This window comes from Parambassis ranga, chromosome 24, assembly GCF_900634625.1.
Source record: "Parambassis ranga chromosome 24, fParRan2.1, whole genome shotgun sequence".
NCBI classification, from domain to species: Eukaryota; Metazoa; Chordata; class Actinopteri; family Ambassidae; genus Parambassis; species Parambassis ranga.
Window position 1 is genome coordinate 11,744,744 of NC_041043.1, and position 20,827 is coordinate 11,765,570.

General features: G+C 41.8%; 1 protein-coding gene across 1 annotated transcript; it reads right to left on the bottom strand.

Annotated features, from left to right (window-relative positions):
* Nucleotides 1-366: 366 nt before the first annotated feature.
* ppp1r14c (protein phosphatase 1, regulatory (inhibitor) subunit 14C) lies at nucleotides 367-20,014 on the bottom strand. Its single transcript, XM_028397824.1, has 4 exons — nucleotides 19,671-20,014; nucleotides 5,707-5,790; nucleotides 4,874-4,906; nucleotides 367-2,826 (listed from the first exon to the last, which is right to left on the bottom strand). Exons 1-4 carry the CDS (start codon nucleotides 19,902-19,904, stop codon nucleotides 2,752-2,754), a joined length of 426 nt encoding a protein of 141 aa, XP_028253625.1. The 5' UTR covers nucleotides 19,905-20,014; the 3' UTR covers nucleotides 367-2,751.
* Between the last annotated feature and the right edge of the window lie 813 nt (nucleotides 20,015-20,827).

The window sequence follows — 20,827 nt, forward strand, 5'->3', positions numbered from 1 at the left end:
AAACACAGTCATAAATCTTCCCTTGAGATCAATGGACACTTTCTGCCTAGCAACACTGTACAGTAGGCCAGTAGGTTAGTCCATATGGGGCTCGACATGCTGCAGAAAAAGGCTACTCATGCACACACTGAGCAATAATGTCACACCCTGATGAGCTCTTTACAGAATCAGACAGCGTACAGGAGTGTCCCACTAAAAACAAAAGCCAGACTACAGTATGTGGCACTGAGAAGGAACACATTGGCAACCATGATGCTCCTATGATACGCCTCTCATGCAGCAACACAGTCACGCGAAAAGAAGACATAGATTTCACCCGAATCATTGCTACCTTGTATATTATGTTGAAAAAAAAATTGGCTTGTCTTTTAAACAGTACAGAGTCATTCTGCATTTTTATTATCGGCAAAAACAAACCACACACCACATTACATTTTTAAAAACAAGAACGCTTATCGTGGATGTACAGATAAACAAAATTGCAGCTGAAAAACTCAACATTTTTAGTTCTAATAATAATCATAATAAAGGTATATAAAAAAAGGAAAGTGTTTTATTTTATGAAATAAAAACTTTAGGCCAAAAAATGTTCCCCTCAACATGCTACTTTAAAAATACATGCAAACGTAAAGCTTTCTAGTATGGACACTTTTTCAAAATACTCCCATAAATTATAAAATATTAGCCTCTTGAACTGTTTCTCCAGGGAAACAGTACTATAGAGTACCTCGACGTGAATCCTCTCATAATGGCTTCCTCCTCCTTGACTTTCTCTTCATATTATTTACTGAGCTGGAAAAGACTAAATTAACCTTTGCCGGGTCAGTGTGTGTGTGTGGTGTGTGGTGACACCCATTGAGAGAAAGAGAGGTGCACTCTGATAATAAAGACAGACACATTTCTCGCAGACACATTTCTCTAGCATTAGTCCACAGTGAAAACCTTTTATACAACCAAATTCTGGGAAGAACATCAAAAACAGCACCATTTTTAATTTTTTTTTTTTAAATTTCCTGGATTCTCTCCAACGTGACAGCCACGTTGACTCAACTCAAAAAACAAAAAAAGTTCTACAAAGTCATACATGGTAGCTAAGTCAAAAAAGTATTTTTTGCTTGACTATAGGTTAATAATATATTCTTTATCAATGTTTTCTCTCTCTTGTTAGCATGCAAGACGGGTGCTTTTGCAAGTGTTATGTTAAAAATCAAACATTGCCCTGCTTTTGTCTTTGGCAGCTGAGGGTATACTGTATCACATCGCAGGTTTAGGTCTGCTCCATTCCAGTCAGTTCACATGAGAGTTCACTGCTCAGGAACAAAGCTGGGCCCAACCCATAACGGAGTCATGATTGTACCAGAGCTTTACAGGTTATCGAGTGTGTGTGTGTGTCGGTGCAGAGAAGGTTATGAACAACAATAAATAATAATAATTAAATCCCGTCTATTAAACCCGCTATTATGTGATTACAACATATTTTTCTGCAACCTGAAAAGGTTTTAAACATCTTTAAAAAAAAAAAAATCAAAGATGTTTTACAAACGATATAATCTCTAATGCTGTGTCACACTAATGCCTTCATGACGTTATATATTGACATTTAGGATGTAGTACTCCCAGTTTTGGCACACCTTCCCTTACAGGACTCGACAGGTTGAAGTGTTTCAAGTTGTCCTCAGGTTCTGACACAACTGTATTAGGTTGTCAGTAAGTTAAGGTTCAGTGCTGAGTTAAAAAAAAAAAAAAAAGAGAGAGCTGATCCTGAATGTCCTTAAAGGCAACATCAGCCACTATCAGAAAAAAAAGTTATTGGGGGGTGAACCGGTGAGTTACAACATCAAGATTTGGGCTTTGTGCTTAAAAACCTAAAGGACCAACTGATATGTATTCTGATGAAGAAGAGCATGAACAACATCACATAACATGATAAGTGAAAGGCTTGCCAATCATACAGGTGTTTGTAGTCTCTTGAACGGAGAACTACAACACCCATCATGCCTTGCTGTGATGAGTTTGAGCGTCACAAAAAAGACAGAATTGACACTTCTTTGAATGAAACAAAATGACGGCTCCCTTATAAATATGCAAGCACTGTCGGAGTGAGAATAATCAGGGGTGGAACTGGAACAAAAACCACAATTTAAGCACATGAACAATAAATGTCAACATACAGTACTTTTTGTTTTTTTAAAAGACGTAACAGCAAAACACCTCAATAAAAAAAAAAGTGACATAATCGTGAAGCACTACAGTGCTACAGCTAAATTCACACCTACTGCAACTTTTTATTATTATTATTATTATTCTTTTTTTGTAGTACCACCTGCCATTTTTTAGGATTTGTTGGCGTCTGTATGGCTGTTTGTCTTGTAGGATCAGTCTGAAGAGTTTTAACACGGCTCTGAAATGGTGAGTTAGGTGGTGTACATGTAAAAAGCATGGTTGCAGTTCTGGCACACATTCCAGGGCTCGACATGTTGTTATTGTGGCTATTTAATAAACACGCTGGCTTATCGGTATTCATCTCTCAACAGTCAAATAGTATATAATACATATCATTACTCTATTAGTGAGTGTGCTATAATGAATGTCTAGTGCTATGTGATTCTTATGGTGCATGTTTGCAGGTTGCAGAATAGTTATGTTTTGATAAATTATTCTGTGTGATGAGAGTCCATATTGAGTAGGTTAGGTTAGGTGGCGCTGAGATGATGTAGTTTATGGTTGATTGATGGTTGACGTGAAAAGCCATTATAGGCCCTTCTTGGTTGGAGCACTGAGTTTTCTCATTCCCCTTATCCTGCCCAGCAACTCGCGGACAAAGTCCTGCAGGGAGAAGAGGGAAAAAAATCACTTAGACAGCCGAGAAAATATTATATATAACTCATGATTTGTACATATTATTAAATATCCTTATTAGCTTTCTTGATGAGAAAATAGATGCCACACAAATATGAAGATGCAGCCAGTTTAGCTTAGCTTAGTTTAGCTTAATTACTAGAAAGCATGCCTAGACCAGTGTGTAGGATTTAGGGGGATCTATTATCAAGAACAAAAGTAGTTCCATTATTGTATAATCACCTCTAACTATGAATCATTATTGTTTTGTTGGCTTTTTGTATCCACATAGGGAGTGGGCCCTTCTCCACCAAGCCCACCATATTGCCTCACCGTGTTTGTTGTAGTCTGGAGTGGAGAAATCAGTCACTATATAGTGCCAGGATAATCAAGATAATAGTATTTTGCTTGGAATCTATGTATGTATGTGTATATAGAATTGGTTTGCTCACCCCCAAAGGTAAAATTCAACATGTTCATGTATGTATATGTAACTTCAAAAAGTCACTAGTGGTTAGATTTTGTTACTTTTGTGCTTCTGATGCTAAGCTAAGCTATGCTAAACTGACAGATATGGGAGGGCTAAAAACATATCGTGAAATTATTATCGAAAAATGATGAGAAAGAGTAACTTTCATTACTACATATCTGCAAAATGCATGGTATTGGGATATTGATAAATCAGTTTATACCACAGATGAGCATGGACACATTAATTCTTGGATACAAGGCACAGATTACACAGAAGCACAAAGGTTGATTGATAAATTTGTGGCCTACAGGTCCCTTCAAGAGAGTGTTCAACAGCAGAGATAACGTCATCATGAGTGTCACAATGAGCACCACTGGACTTTGGGACTCTTAGATTAGATGATGCTAATTACCACCATACCATACCACCATATTGCACCACAATTATTATTGGCTCCAAACTATGTGTGTGTAATCATTCAAATAGATGTTCTGCACATGTGTACGTCAACCTTAGGTCAAATTAGTCACCTAAAATATGCTGAATCTTGGTGTAATGTCAGGAAATTAAAGAAGATAAGCACCATTTATGAAACAATTTAAATCACAAGAGGGAAATGCTGCATTAAGCATAAGTAAGACAGAGAAGTTTAATCCAAGGCACATGATAGTGTGACTGGGCTGGAGAATATGCTGGACTATAAACACCTTCATTATTCCAGGGGTGACACTTCACATGACCTAATTACTGCCGCCTCCCCCCTCTCTCCGTTTGTTCCTCCTCCTCCTCGAGCCGTCTCTTTCCCTCGAGCTGTCTCTACATATATCCCTCTACATCCCTCATTTCCCATCTCTGTGTAACATCTCCACTTCCTGACTTCATCCCGTTATTTTCCCAGAGTACTTCGCTCTCATTCTTTCAGCCTCCCTTCGTCACCCGCTTCCTTTTGTCACATTCACTTTTCCTCTGCGCCTCTAACTGTTTTCTCCCCAGTTGATGAATGACGTCTGTGCCGGATTGTGCTCAAAATGGAATCTGTTCCGCTACAAACTCAAGGGATTACAGTGTGTTTGTGTGTTAAGTGTACAGGGGCTACGTAGTAGGTGTAGTGGCTGGACAATGGTGTAGCTTTGGACACCAGTGACCTTGTAGTGGTTGTCACAGGCTGGCCCTAATGCCAGACACACAGACACGCACATACAGATGACAGATGGGGAGTCCAGACTGGGTCGAGATCGCTGCATGTAGTGGTAATGTGATTGGTCGGCACCACCTTTAATCACCAAAATAGCTTAAACTCACACACTTAGCACCTCTATGCACACACATGCACATGACACACATACTAAATATACTGAAAACAAGTGGTGTTTATGTGTAGCTTCTTGTCCTTTTAGGACTCAGTTGTATTCAGGTCAGGTTGAATGGAAAAGGACGTGTTATTGTGCTGTGCACTGAAAATTGAACCATGCATGAGAGCATCAATACTGTCTGAGCTGCTAGGTTATTGATATTGAACAGTTCATTTGATTCGTAGACGAAAGCCACGCTAAACAAACTCACCTCTGTTGGTTTGTAGCAGTCTATTAATGATTCCTGTGTAAAGAGCACAGAAGAAGAAAACAGAGACAGTTGAGGCTTTAAATATATATTATGTAAAAACTTAAATATGACACACAAACTCTACAAATAAGTGAACCATTGTCGTAGTAGTATGGCTTACAGGGAGGTTTCTGTACACTTAATGGGCTCAAATCTGAAAATTACTTTCCACTTGGTCTTTGCACGCCATGCCTGTCACCAGTCGACCATATCCAGGCAGCTTTGCATGTGTTTGAAGAAAGTCAGGTGGAGTTGGGCTTGAGCAATTTTAAAGGAATCAAATACTTAAAAAAAGTAAACAGCGAACTAAAACATAATATTAACAAACCCCAGTGAAAGCTTTTTGTTGTCCATCTACCATTTGACATGGGTGATATCACACCAGTTGTACACTGCAAAGGCGCAGAGTAGGCACCTGTGTATGGTTAAAGGGGGAAAAATGCAAAAAGCCTTTACCCACACAGTACCCCACAAATATTACACTGGAATGCAATTAAAGCATTATCAGGCACTGCCATCCATCTGCCAGACTTTCTGAATGCAGACAGAACAAAAAGCAACATTTAAGGTGCAAACGAAATTAATAAAAAAGATGTGAGTGGGCAGGATAAATGCAAATGTGTTCCCGGCAGCACAAACTGATGCAGTGTCATTGTATTATTAGTTATTAGTTAGAATCTGTGTGTATGCCCGTAGCCATCCATGACTAATGTTTCTGTACAGCGGTAGTTTGACGCAAATAAACATGATCAATCACAAAATCAGTCATGGTTATATTATTATTAAGAACATACCTGCAGTTTGCTGGCTCTCTCGTCATCACTGTTGACCTCCAGCAGGTCATCGATGTCTATCTCTACCTCCGGCATCTCCTCCTCCTGGAATACAAAAAAATATGCTTAGTTAGCGAGCTGCTAAAACCGGAGCACAATAAAGAGATTAAACAGTACACATCTTCATTTAAACACTGTGTCTGTGCCTCTGCTCTTCAGGCTTTGAACGACCTCAGCACTCGCCTATTAGCAGCATGCATCATATGGAAATGTCATTGCATCAGGGCCGGGCCATTTAGTGGCTCAGTGGTTAGAGGCTGTATTCAGCTCAGGACCACTTCAAAGGTCCTGTGTTCCACTGCTTCATTTTATATCACCACAAGCCTTGTGCTTAAGGAACATACAGGGAGGAATACAGGGAGGGAAGGGATCAACCCTTCCCTCCCAGCTACCGCATGATGTGACTTCCACATTCTCCCTTCTGGGAATTAAAGCCGAAGTAAGCATGTACTACTGCAGTCTCTTTAGCCAAAATGGTTGCCTTAACCCACTGACAAACTGCAGCAAAGTAGAAGCAAGAGCTGCCATCCAATGTCTGCATCCATATTGAAGCATTATTGTTTAATGCAGGTAATAGAGGCTCTGTAGAGAGTAAAGGCGTTGTGGCATAGTTAAAGTACAATATATGGTATAAAAAGACTGCATCACAGGCCTGCTTTCTGTCATTTCCCTTTTATTAACCATATGTCCCTGTGATGCATCTACATCTTCTCTGAAAGATCGCTGTCATCTTCTAAGTTTCTAATATGCTTCTGAAATGGGCCATAACCTACACCAAAATAAATCACTTCTAATCTTAAAAAAAAGCCTAATGCTTATCTCAGCCTTCAGCCCCAGGCTGTGGTGATCAAACCCCACTGTAGCAATGAATGTGACTCACAGCATTAACACCTTCTTACTTCATAAATTACCATAAAATTGTAGGATGATCTCTGGTCCTTCCTTGATAGGAAGTTAAAATAGTAAGTGACTAGTTCTTGGTTATGTGTGTGTGTGTGTGTGTGTGTTTAAGCCTCTTGCATGGGTTAGCCTGCAGCATGCAGTGGTGTTCAGACACAGGATCAGGGAGGATGGAAGGATGTTGTGATTTTAGCTCTCAGCATTAAAAGCTCAGTCACAGTGTGCAGTTTTGTGTGGGTGGGTTGGATGTGCACAGAATAGAATTAGCTCACAATTACACCTTTGAAATTACAATATGAAATGTGGTACATTGTGTGCACTATGTTTGACAGCATTGTTTAACAGCATCATCATCAAATGTACAATGTATATAGCACCTGCTTCCATAACCTCATAACTGTTGTTTAACAGCCAAAATCTCCCCCACACACACACATCTCATCTGCATTTGACACTCAAAAGGCGACGCCACCTTCATCTTTATTCCTGAGCCGTTAAGAGGCATTTACACAACCTGCATTTTAAGCACCTCAGTCTCTCTACAGATGGGTGTACCGTTCAACCTCCTTCTCTGAAATCTGTCTTAGACTTAGTGACGGGGTCTGGCTCTAAAATCCCCACTTCGTTAAATAAACTAAAAAGAAAGGCAGCTTCATCAGGAGATGTCGTAAAACATATCTGTCGTCTATTAGTGTGTGAGCATGTGTGTGTGTGTGTGTGTTACCAAGGGTACACCGGAGGAGGGATGAGCTATTTGGAACTAAGGAGAGGGTGACTTTTTGACATTTGTTTATGAAATGATTATTATAAATGTGCAACTTTTGATAGAAAAACAAGCAAGCAACATTTGCAAGAACATATCTCTGGTACTGCTCATATGTATTTCATAATGAAATTATTGTTAAAGCATGTTTTGGATAAAAAAAAAACAACACCAGATACACTACTGCTAAAGGCTAACTAACCTAGCTTCCCAGGTGTAGTAGTCACTGACTGGTGAAGTTCAGTTTGTCTTCACCAGAAAAATGTAGCATGAGCTTGATATTTCAGTCCTTAAAAATAGAACCTGTCAGCGTATTTCTCCGGCTGCATCCCCGGCCGGGAGTTGTCCTGATGGCAGCCAAAAAGGGGGACTGTGAATTTGAAAATGTTATGAATTTGTCTGTTTACCTTGTTTTTTCTAACATTAACCAGTTTTTCATGAGGACAAGTTGTGAGGTTTATGATATTATTGAGTTATTACCATGTTGTTTTGGAATTAGGCTACGACACAACTGTCACCATGTTTTAAAGGTTGCCGAGCATGTCACATTTAGTTAAAAACAGCCTGTTCTGATGAGCAAAACACAACAAAAATATCCTACGGCTTAAAAGTGTGCTAAAAAGTACTTGACTTTCTGTTGCGAGGCAGTGAAAGTTTGAGACATAATCCGTCTTTATGAGAAAAACGTTGAAGGTTTGATGATTTTGATGATGGTTTCATACCCGTGGGGCAAACCCGTTAAAGATTCAAAGCAGAATTTCAACAATGAATCGTTGAGCTCCATTCCTGAAAGGTCGAATTGTTTACACCTGACAGCAGCTTGCTACCTGCAAATTCTGATCTGTGAGCAGAGATCACAGCCTCAGTCAAGAATGCTTAAAGAGTTAGAGAGTGATGTCCTGCCTATGGTCTGCTGCTTTTATACACAGAGACTGTTTAACCTAATAATAGAGATGAAAAAGTGAATTAGAATGAGTGATGGTGTCGAAGGAGAGTGAAGTGAACACACTGACCTACATAAGGGGTTTGAGGGTATCTATCTATCTATCTATCTATCTATCTATCTATCTATCTATCTATCTATCTATCTATCTATCTATCTATCTATCTATCTATCTAATCATTCACATGTGAGTTGTGTGTCCCTGACTATTCTACTTGTCAGCAGGCAGTCCTTCACCCTCTGTCACTGTGATTGGTGATGACTACAAACATGGCCTGTGCGTGAAGCATGACTGCAGGCAATTGCAAAGACGTGCAGATTCTCTCTCACACACACACACACCGAGCTTTGTTTTGCCACTATCAATCCTCTGCAGAGAAATGCTCACCACAGGCTTTGTCTCCCTGTGAGAGCTACCAAGAAAGTGTGTTAAATATACCACAGACACGCACTTAACATACACGTAAACACTGCAGATGTTGTTCTGCTAAGGTGATTGAGAGCCTAAAATAGTCAAGGTCACACCAGCACTCAGGAAATAATTTTCCGTCTCACCAGCAGCCGTCAAGGTTGACAAAATGACAGCACGCAATGTCAGAAGACGGGCAGCTAAAGACACCCAGAAATGACAAGAAAGAGGAATAGAGGAGTCAGCACTGGTCACAGATGAGGGCTAATTTGTGTTAGGGAGAGGTTTTAGGATGAAGAAAGGGAAAGAGGGCTAGTGTGTGTGTGTGTGTGTGTGTGTGTGTGTGTGTGTGTGTGTGTGTGTGTGTGCGCGCAAGATATAACAAGGAGCAAAGTGTTTGTTGCAATGAAGGGAACTGTGTGAGAGAGCCTAAGAGAGTGAGACTGCCAGGCCATGTGTGCAGCTTGTGCATGCATGTGTGTCAGACTTGTATTCACCGACAGCGAAGCAGCCGGCAGCGCTTTCAGTCTGGTTCATCTGTTGATGAGGTGAATCAAAGCTAATGTAAGCAGCCCGACCCTGTGACTCACCACAAACTCTATTCAAACACTTTCTATGAACGAAGAGTCAAACTCCCTGTGACAGGGAATCACTTCACTCGGCCAAGTGATTCATGATCATTCCTATTCATAACCCACTTATAGGAACCAGAACTACCAGTTATTGAACAAGTATAGCTTAGGCTTCCTGGAGAGCTTAGGCTTTCCCTTCAGAAATTGTCTTGTTGATGGAACACGTTTGATGGACCTGCATGATTATCACACCAGATGTGTCACTGGGCTGGTTTTCAACACTTCATGGAAAAATCAGCATGAAAACATAACCTGAAATTTGGCACGGACATGTTGGTTGTTTCTAAAACAGCCTCAGTGGTGCTGCTTTTTCTAGGCATCATACCAAACATGACCTGATTAAAATCTGTTCGCTAACTAGCCTAGCAGTCTCCAACAAAGATCAAACTAACTTATTGTAATCCTCCAGTGACGGTGCATGTGCTTCAAATTTAATCAAGTAAAAACAAAGAAAGGACAACTGATTATGTTAAATTTAATTAAAATAAGTCCCAAAGCCAATATGAGGATGACAATATTATAATACACACTATATGTTTTGCATACGGTACATTTGGTCTCCTAAAACAGACACTTATGGACATGCTGCTGAGCCTATTTTAGTAAAAATGAGGACGCAGACATTTATGTTCTCTTCCTAAATGGGTGGTCACTACATGTCCTTCAGTGATTCACAACATCATCCCTTCACATCACTTTAAGTGTTAAATAAACACAGAAATCCATGTGTAGCTAACTGCATATAAATTCTGCATTATACAGACATGTTACTATGCATACATGCAGTAATACATCAAACTATAATGCATAATGTTAGCAACAATTCCCACAACTAGATGATTTCAGTGCTAAAACATGCATCTTAGTGTACCTTTGAATCATGTCATTTCTGAAACAGTATTATATGATGCCATTGATTATTTTAGCACTATATTGCATCAGTGCAACCTGCAGGCGGCCACACAGAGAGATTCTGTCTGGAGCATCATGACAGCAGATGCTGAAAATGGAGTGTTGTCTCCAGGCACCTGTGTGCGTGTGTGTTAATAAGAGAGAGAGAGAGACAGAGAGAGAGAGAGAGAGAGAGAGAGAGAGAGAGAGAGAGAGAGACAGAGCCACAGCTGCAAGGGCAATCTGTCTTTGCATGTAATGTATACTGAAAGAAACAGGTAGATTATTTGCAGAGAGAAAGAGATGATGAGACATGAGGTAAATAAGATGAATTTTTAATAGTATGTTGAGAGAGTACTGCAACCAAGGAAATGTTTTTTTAAAGAGTGGAGTACAACAGAAAGACGTAATAAGTCAAACAATGGGATAACCTCAGATACATGTTAAATCAGAGGGTAATAAACTGGCTGCACAAAAAAAGAAAGAAAAACAGGAAGGGATGATGTGTAAGAGCAGTGATTTGAATACATAAGAGCTGCATGTAAGATACACAGAGATGGGGTGTGCACAGATAAGTGGGTCACTGTGATGAGGATGCAGAAGGGAAAGAAGAGGAGGATTGTGCAACACTAAAACCTCACAGCTCAGCTTTCTTCCTCTGTGTCACATCAAAGTGAGGAGGACCTCAAGGTGGGATGAATTCATCTTCGGAGAATAAGTTAAAGGAGCAGGTAGTACAGAACACAACATGAGGACGGGACAGTAACTATGAGCAGAGGGCAGTCAACAAATAGGAGAATGAAGGAAAATACTTAGACGGGCTGTTTCTCCCCCTTTTTGCATCCCTCCCCCTGCTTTCCCTCACCTCCCTATTTGCCCTCCAGCAATGCAGTTTGCTGAAAACCATACAGCATCTGATGTGACTTCACTGAAAATAGTTAGCTGCTGCAGCAAAAACCTCTTTCCCACGCTGATTCAGCTGTACTCTAGAGGACACCGTATATCAGAGGGGAGAACTGGTAGAATAAAAGAGGCACGAACAGAGGAAGTAAACCTCAAAGGAACATTCCAGTTAAAAATAACACTGATTATGCATGCTGAATTTTGGAAGCTCATTCAGATGTAAAAGTCGTGATCATTCACCCTTCTCTTCTTCACAGTTTGACTTGAGATTCCAATACATAAATAGCACTGCAGTCATCAGTGCCGGTCCTCGTGGCCTCTGTCTGCAGCTTACACACAACACTAAGTATGATACATGTCTACATGCACATTTCTCATAAGATCAGAGGCTGGATGCTCCTTAGGTTTTTGGTGCATCCAGCCTCTGCTGGCTTGAGCAGCATTGCATTTCTCACCTATTGAGGATTGATCGATAGATTGATCGATAGATAGAACAATCTTTACCCTGAGGAGACAGTGATGTCACTTGGTTGGTAAAGTCTAACAGGACCTGGCATTGGCTAACCAGCAGTCACTACCAAGCTAAAAGCAATGTCACATTTGTATTGCAACTTGATGTAGCGATCACATTTTTGGGGGTCAAGATGGCACTATACAGGGGAAGATTGTCCACTTTTATGCTTTGTCTCTTAGTTGGTGATTAGTTCATTGGCTACAGGTGCTAAAACAACATATCGGTTAATGTAATGCCGGTGTTTGTTGTAAACATGTGATGGGCATTTGTTAAAGGTAGGGTAAGAGATTTTATTCTGATGTACTTTTTGTTAAATTAGCGTAACTTCTCTTTACAATCCGATAGCAACCAATTAGTTCGGCAGTTTCGCTTTAAAACGAAGAATATGAATCATCTGTGGAAGCTATAAAACGCTAAAAACATCAGCCAATCCTCCGGGTGGACCCTCCGCTAGGAGTTGGCTGGTTGTCACTCTCTTCCTGCTGTGCGCGCACCAGAGAGGTACGTGCATGATGGCCGAAGTCACAGACCGCAGCTCGTCTTCAGGTAATTGGGAATTCATGTGATTGGGAGGCATGGCTTCGGGGTGAGCTCTGAGAGAAAAGGGGCATGTGTTTACTTTCGAAATCTGGCTGACTGAGTTTTCAAATCTCCTACACTACCTTTAACTGTACCAACACAGTGTGTTACCATTTAGCATTGGTGTACGGGTGAGGAAACAGTTTTTTCACTTGTTATTGACTCAAAAAAAAGCTAGCTACTTCAACCCTAGCCAACCTTGTGACATCACTGTCTCTGGTAGGATGGCGCTTTATATGTCCATCTTTTAAATTATTCTACCTACAGTCAGTATTTCTTTCTTTTTTTCTTTAAAGTCCTGATTTAAACCCAGGAGTGAGTATTACTGTGGATTGTTGACCATAAAACTACCAACATCTGTTTTTGTGACATTATATCACAGTTTTGTGATGATTTATTTTACTGTATTTACCAGGCGGACAGTTGCACCCTGAGGCTTATGTATTGACAGCTGGGGCCCACTTGGACCTTTGCCCTCAGCTTCCAGCCAAACTAGACAGAAAACGTCAATAGCGGCAGGGTCAGGGAGCAGACAGTCAGCCAGTTGGGCAGCCAGCGGCTAGTATGCTAACTAGCTGATTAAGATGTTGGATGGATTTAATGTCAATTCTGAGGCGAATGCCTGACTCTAGATAAATGTGTTTACTGTGTTGTGTTTACTGACAGCTTTCAAACACGCAGTCTTTCAGCACATGAAAAGACGGAGCACGCAGAGTAGACAACACACCCACATTCTGTATGAACACACCCGTTTGACTTTTTTAAAGTCAAAACAATACTCCTCCTTCTCCTCCTCCTGCCTTCATCTCAGTCTTCCTCTCTCAGACACGTGTGAATGAAGACAGTGTTTTGCATCTTCTCGTCGGCAGCGCCAGCCATAAAGAGTGAGTCAGTGTTTGTGCACAGCCAGTTTATAAATTGTTGCAGGCCTCTGACAATAAAACCAGTGACTAACTGGATTATCTTGGGATGGGAGGAGATGTCATAGGAAGACAAGAAAGTCAGTGTGTGAATGTGAAAACTCAACATCTCTGCCTTTAGCAGAGCGCTGCTCGCACACTATGAAGCTGCTTGTCCTCTTTTTCCGATCAATCTTTAATCAGTTTTTAGCATATAGAACACGTCTCGTCTGAGATTGAAAATCTAGATTATTTATATGAAAGGCATGTCAGGCAATAACTTATTCTTCTATGCAGAAGGATATTTCTTAGTGGAAACTGACGATAAAACCATATATTGACTGTGCTTTGGTAAAAGTCAATATTTGTCTGCCTATTGGCAAGAAAGGTGACATTCAACAATGGCAACTGTCTGTGCTCAAATCATGTGTCCAGACTGCACTCACATGACCCAGAGGTTTGTGAGGAGCCATTTTTCAGTCCCTGTTGGAGGCTCTGACCGTCGACATGTTGGCAACATCATAGTCACAGAGATGGGTGGAGAGCTGCTGAAGTGAGGGTCACCTGCCTGTCACTCAAAGTAGTCAGTTAATATAATTAGAACACATCAGGCAAACCTATCAGCTTAGACCAAAACATTTTTTGTACCAGGTTGTAAACGACTATATTTGCTGTGAGTTGGACATTTTGACATCGGAGGATGAAGTCAATGGGAACTGACTCCCTTCTGGAGCCAGCCCCCAGAGGCTGCACGGTAAACCGGGCTTTCTCAGCCCATCCGCACCAGGAGATGTGACATGAGGTCTATATTTCAGCCCTTGAAAACAGACAAATTTCTGTTTGGTAGTCCCGTATCTGGTGGGGATCATATGTGTATCTTATCATGAGGATTAGATGCAGGTTTTTCTGGCATCTTGAAAACATACACAGATAAAACTGCAGCTGTATTTCCCCTTGCTGTTAAAGTGCGGAGCAGCTATCTGGGATTTTGAGGTGGAGATTGATGACTCCTTGAGTAACTTGTGTGGGCGTCTCAGCTGAAATCCTACTGTGAACTCGGAAAGTCTGACTTCCCAGGTCTGTGTTAATGCTGGGGTGATGCCAGTAGAGTAGATGCTCAAGGGAAACACACAAAGAGGATGAGATGGAAAAAAAAAAGTAGGTGGGCGGCTGTCCCAGTGAGTCAGAAGTTGAGACTGGATGATACATGTACACAGCAGGATGGAAAGTGAGGAGAGATGACAAAAACACTGTAACCTTTTGAAAGAGAAATTAGACACCTTTCTGCTGCCACTGTGTTTATGACTGTTTCAACAGCTGGTGGATATCTGCTTGCTAAGAGGCCGTCTTGTCAACGCGTCGGATTTGTTTCGGCAGCGCATGCGGGTGCTATGTGAAACGTGTCAACACGTGCTTGGACAAAATCTATTTCAGTCTATGCGATTTTAAATGGCAGATTGAATAAATGTGCGCCTTTCCAAAGGAGCGCAGGCAACAACAAACACAACAACAATGACCTTCCTCGACAGATCCATAAACACATCAGGGTCGCTCGTTAAAACAAACATGCAATTGACCAGCTAAATCTCTCCAGCGGTTGGATCGGTCAAGTCTGGCTTTCATAATAGGGTGGTGATGCTAGATCCATGTTTATAAAGAGCATTATTTTTTGTACAAATAATGAGCTAATCACCACTTCCTGTCATCAATCAGGCACGTTCAATTGATTACTGAGGTGAGCCACATCTATCAGCCGTCATAGGCGATTGATGCGCATTTAAAGGAGCCATTAAAAGAGAAAATATAGATTCATCATGCCTTTAATCTTACACTAATGTCTGCTTGGACCTGGTCAGTATATCCAGTAACACTGATGGTAACACAATGCGCCCTTCTTTGTGTGTCAATATTTGTGTTTATCCCTGGTATGCTATTTCTAAACCTAATGACTTGTCCACTGCCTGCCACATGAGGCTCACATGATACATCCTTCTTCCTTGCTTCCCAACATGAAAGGCAAACGAGGGGAAATGTTATTGACTGTGTCACAGGAGATGCTGAGGGAGGAGGGGATAATGATGCAGACACAGAGAGAGAGGTAAAGATGTTCTGCAGAGAAGCCAGCGTTGATGCTAGAGGGGAGAAGAGAAGTCGACAACAAAACCCAAATTCCCTTGTCCACTGCACACACATAACTGCTGTCTCGAGATACTCCTACACAACAAAGAGTGGAAATTAACCAACCGCCCCTCCTGCGGTCATCCAAAGAGAACAGCAGACACAAAAAAGGTGCTCCCTCTCTAAGATTCATTTGCTCCATTTGCTCCAAATGTGTACACTGACCTGTGAGCATGTGTGTATGTCCTCATCAATTCATGGAAAGTACCAGCACCCCATATCTGCACAAAGAGCATTGGAAAATCATCCGCCTTAGACACACACACACACACACACACAAACACCCCCGTGGACACAGACGTAAACACACACACACACACATACACAGCCTGCAGGCAGAGTGCTGTATGCCGACAGTGTCTGTGCTTATGCACATGAATAAGCTTCATTGAGTGGGGCTCTATTTAAGCCGAGCCACAGGAAAGTAGGACATGATTGTGTGTGTCTCTGTCTCTCTCTCCCCTCATTCTGCTGTGTGCACCCCGACAACAGATGTACTCACTCCTTGTCCATTTCACATAGGAAGAAAAAAACCCCACTAAATTTAGTGGAAAAGGGCACAATTGGCTTTCATTACCACGACACATGACTCGGCAGCTGCAATAGGCAGCGATGTCAACATGACAGCTGGCTTTTCTGGTGCAACCACATGTGTCAAATATTGGTAAAAGATAATATTGGTGTAAAGAGGGGTGACATATAAAAATATATCAAAGTAGCTCATAGTGTGTCATAGCGCTTGGACTCCAAACTGCTTTCTACAAGCACCACAAAAGCACAAACTCTTTGCATCTGTTACATGACAGCGATTGATTGTTAGCTGTTTCCACAACACCATCTCCTAGCAATCCTTGGGTTGTTATTCACATTAGAGCCAAATCAGCCAGTAAGAACAAAGCACTCATGTAGGTCATGGGACTGTCACACGGATCTACAGATCCATAGATCCCCTTAACCACACAAAAACGTATACGCTCTACCAAATAGTTCAAACTGAGGAAGCTACTAGCCTCGCTTTAAACTCTTGCTTAAAATGACCTGGAAGACTGAGAACCTTCACCAAAACATCACAGATAACACCTGAAAGTAAAACAACTCCATGTCTGCAGCTTTCTGTGTCTGCAGGAGAGAGAAATCTCCTCCTCAGCAACCTTCATTGATTGCTTGGAGGTGCTCAGACAGACAGACTCATTGCTGTGCTGCCACGTTGTGCCTTTTAATCACCTAGACTTGACCTCAGCATTAAGCTGTACTCCAATACAGTCTGTCATGGTGTATGTACTGGCAGGTGTAGCAAAACATTAGTTACATTTTAAGACAAAAATGCAACTACAAAATCAAATCATAGGTAGTAAGGAGCATAAATAGCACGTAGCAACTTCTGTTCATTTGGACAACAAGATAAAGTAACTAAAAACGACAAGGTGAGAATAATATGCTGCAGTCAATGCTTCAGCTGTATAAAGAGCTGTAGTGGGAGCACTTATGATCCTCTCTCTCCTCTCTCTAAGTCACCCCTCCTCCCTTCTCTCAGCTTTTTCTCTTCTCCTGTGTCCTTTGAACAGCAAAATGAACAGAGGCAACATATCCCAGGAGAGCAGAGGGGAATCCATCTCTGACAAAAAACTCACCTTCTGTTATCCTATGGCCCAGAGAGAGGGGGTGGGGGGGGGGGGTGAGGTGGAGAGTGAGTCAAGGGTTCAGCCAATATGTTGGACAAATCCAGCAGTTTGAGGGCTTTTTCCACCTGTTTTGAATACAGCTCAGGTCATCTCTTAGGTTTTGTGATCAGCTTTTGAGGGTTTCTACGGAAGCACTGAACTGCCACAGTAGAAAAAAAAACTAATCGCTATCTCATTATAACGTCAAATGTTATCACGTTATAACAACATATGATCTCGTTATAACGATATATGATCTCGTTATAATGTCAAACTGGTTAGGTTAGGCTACTTATAAACAGTTCATTTTTTATTACAGCAATAAAATGTATCTCGTTATAACGAGATAGCGTCTTATCATGTTATAACGTGATATGTTTTGACGTTATAATGAGATACGGTTTGTCGTTATAACGAGATAATATGCCGTTATAACGTGATAGCATTAGTGATTAAATCTTTTTTTTCTACTGTGGCAGTTCAGCGCTTCCATAGGTTTCACATTGACTCTGTGAGAAAACCAGTTTTGGTCTGACTTCATTCCTTTACTGATCCACAAACAAGTAACGCAAACAGAAGAAAGAAAAACTAAAAATTCTATCTAAATTAACCCTTTCTCCACTTTTCAGCATCACCACACAACAACTAAGACACACACTCATACACACATCTCTTTGCTCCTTTTCACTCCAGTATCAGGTGCTCTCATGAAACTGATACAGTGGCTGACCTTTAAGCTGGACCAGCATGGTTACATCAGCACCCTCTCTTTATTGCACAACAAAAAGCACACATACACACACACACAGCAGAGCAGTGTCTATCTAAGGTCTCAGCATGGAGGTAACGGTCTTGTGAAGGGTGCGACATCCTGTTTACAGTCATGTGAGCAAACACCATTGGAGCTGCAATAAAATCCACCTGCTCAACCACTGCTATTCATGAATGAACGGACGGCTTCACAAATAAAAGAAAAGACTTTCAGCAGAGTGACAATGTGTCAAATGGTAATAATATACATCAGTCCTAGCTTCTTTCAGACCGCCAAGCATTAACTGTGATGTCAGGCTGGTAAAAAAAAAAAAAAAAAAAAGCCAGAGAGCCAGGGGATCATCATGTGATATTATCCCATTTGCAGTGTGAAAGACAAAATATGAGGAGATGTCATGCTGCTGAGAATATCTATACTAAAAATCTGAACTGCATGGATGCTTTACTCATATATAATTCCTATAGAGTGTTTTTTCACTATCCATCTAAATGACCATTTGCATTAAACAAATCTGCAGGCCAGACTGCAAAGGCAAATGAACTGTCTGGGATCAGTGCTAGGCTGGTGCACTCCAGCCGCTCATCCAGACATCAAATAGTTTTGTATATATGTGTGAGGGAGGTAAGGGGGGGGGGCATCATGTGACTTGTAGATCAAGCGCACCTGCTGACATGTTGCCAAGAGAGTTGAACCATGCTTTGAAATGTAAACCAGTCCACAAGCTATACAGCTCTTCTCAACTTGAGTGAGAATCACATCGGGGTTATAAAGGCAGTAGGAAGCTTGTAAAAAAAACAAGCTGTAAAAAACACTAGTGTGTTTTATGTGGCTCTCTTTTTTTGGTATTTTATGGCAGTTGGTGATGCACATATGTGCATGTTTCTCCAATAGAGAGTGTCAAAGTGTTTCCCCTCACACATTGTATCAACATGGTCTGGGATGCTGCATTTTTATGGCTGATGTTCACAAACACACACTGGTGGTGTCTGGCAGGTTCATGTGTGCATGCACGTGTGATTGCATGCTCACACCAGTTGTTTCAGCTCTGATTGGCTGCAGTGGCAGACTTACAGTATGGCATAGGCTGTGTGTTGTTGTGCATGTATATGCATGTGTGTGTGTGTGTGTTTATGGAGACCCTTGGCTGTATATAAAGGAAAGGGGGGGTCAGAGTCAGAGGAGGTGATTGGCTGGTGAGGAGAGTCACAGCATCAGCACATCCTTAACCCACTGCCCTTCTTTCTTCATAACCAGCCCCCTCCCCCCCATACTTGGCTCTTTGTGGCAGCATACTGTAACTAGCGACAGGCGCACACACACACACACACACTATAGGATAACTCCATTCCCACTCTCTCTGTCTGTCCACACACTCCCGGCGCCTTCCTCCCCTCCTTAAATGTTAAATAATGCGTGAGCGCGCAAAATAATTGATCTGTCAATATCTCGCGACAGATGCTCTTTTAAAAGGTGTGCGGGGTTTAAAAGGTCAGAAATGTACAGGCATCAAATGAAGCGCTAAAATGACACAATGTCCACAATCCACTGTGGTCTTTGGTCTCTTGAACGGTGAGGTTTTAACATCCAATAATGTCAGTTACAGTGAGTACTCAAACGGAATCAGACAGTGGGCACCCTGATCGGTGCTGGTCAGAAAAACACCGCATCGACTGGTGCGTAAAAGCGCAACCGTGCGGTTTCTCTCGCACTCCCCTTCTCCCTGCTGCCCTGTCACTGCTAGAGAAGACTAAGCTTGGTGTAGGATGTTAGTGCCCTCTGGGTGTACCCTATCCTGATGCAAAGACAGTTTAAAATCAGCAGAGCTGCCTCTGAATATATGGATGACCGGTGCGCACCGCTGACTTTAGAGTTTAGACTCACCTCGCAGTCATACAACTCGCTGAGCTGCTCAATGATCCACTCCTCCAGCACAAGTCTTTTCCGCAGCTCTTTCCTGTCATACTTGACCGTCACTTTGCCCTGCTTCTTCTGGACCGGGTCGTCCCCGGTGATGGGGCTGGACCCCACGCAGCCCACTCCGGGTGCAGACTGGAAGAAGACGCGGCTTCCGGCTGTAGGCAGAGGGGCACTGGTCTCGGTGCTGGCGGCCGACATAGCGGGTGAAATGTGAAGGCTTTTTGTCAAATAAATGTGTGTGTGTGTGGATGAAAAAAACGAGGGGGGAGGACTGCGGTGCTGAGTGGGGACTGCGTGCTGCACAGCAGACAGGAGAAATGTGAGGAGCTTTTAAACAGCTGCTATTTAAAGCGCAGCGCCGGAGACAGCCGAGGAGGCGGAGCGAACACTGCAAGAAATGAGCATCTGAGGCAGTTGTCTGGTGTGGAAACTGAAATCAACTTTCACCTAATGGATGATAGCCTAAAATATATTTAGAGTGGCGTGGGATTACTGCTGTTCATCTCCATTTCACACAGGGAATTAAAAAAACTGACTTGAAGACGATGGATTATCAAAAATCCTGCAAGTGAACAGACTGAAGTTCTGCACAGTTTAACCTAATCCAAAATGCACCCTTAAATGGGCCGAGCACATGTTCTAAAGCTTTTAAATAGTAGCCGCAGTTCTTTTTTAAAACAAATGTGCCATTTTTTGCAGTGTGTGAACCGAATTCCCTCAATGGTGCTTATCTGTGAACTGGAACCGATGCTGCTCTGTTTCAGCAGAGGGACTTCCCGGATTTCTGCAGTAATATCTTTATTTTAGGAACATTATAAGACATTTATGTGGCCTGGTGAGATATGGGGCTGTAGAAAGTGACACTTGGTGGTGGATGAGTTAATACATCTCATCAGTTCACTGGGTTCAATTCCAAAATTGCAGATTTGCAGTGGCTCTGTTGCGCCACCTGTTGGCCATCTCAAATCCACCATTTGAACACTTGGCTGTGTAATCACAACAGTATGTAGTTTTCTCATTGTAGTGTAGATTATATGCTTATGAAAATGAAATCAACACAATAATTATTGTATTGAGGAAGCCAAAATTAATCACACTTATAGTGAACCAGTGACCTGACT

Bases quoted from the DNA above. Each gene is read 5' to 3' on its own strand.
- ppp1r14c (XM_028397824.1), bottom strand. From the start codon at position 19,904: ATGTCGGCCGCCAGCACCGAGACCAGTGCCCCTCTGCCTACAGCCGGA. The intron at 5,791-19,670 runs GTGAGTCTAAAC...TTTGTATTCCAG, and splicing joins GCGAGTTGTATGACTGCGAG to GAGGAGGAGATGCCGGAGGT. The intron at 2,827-4,873 runs GTGAGTTTGTTT...TTCTCCCTGCAG, and splicing joins ACTGCTACAAACCAACAGAG to GACTTTGTCCGCGAGTTGCT.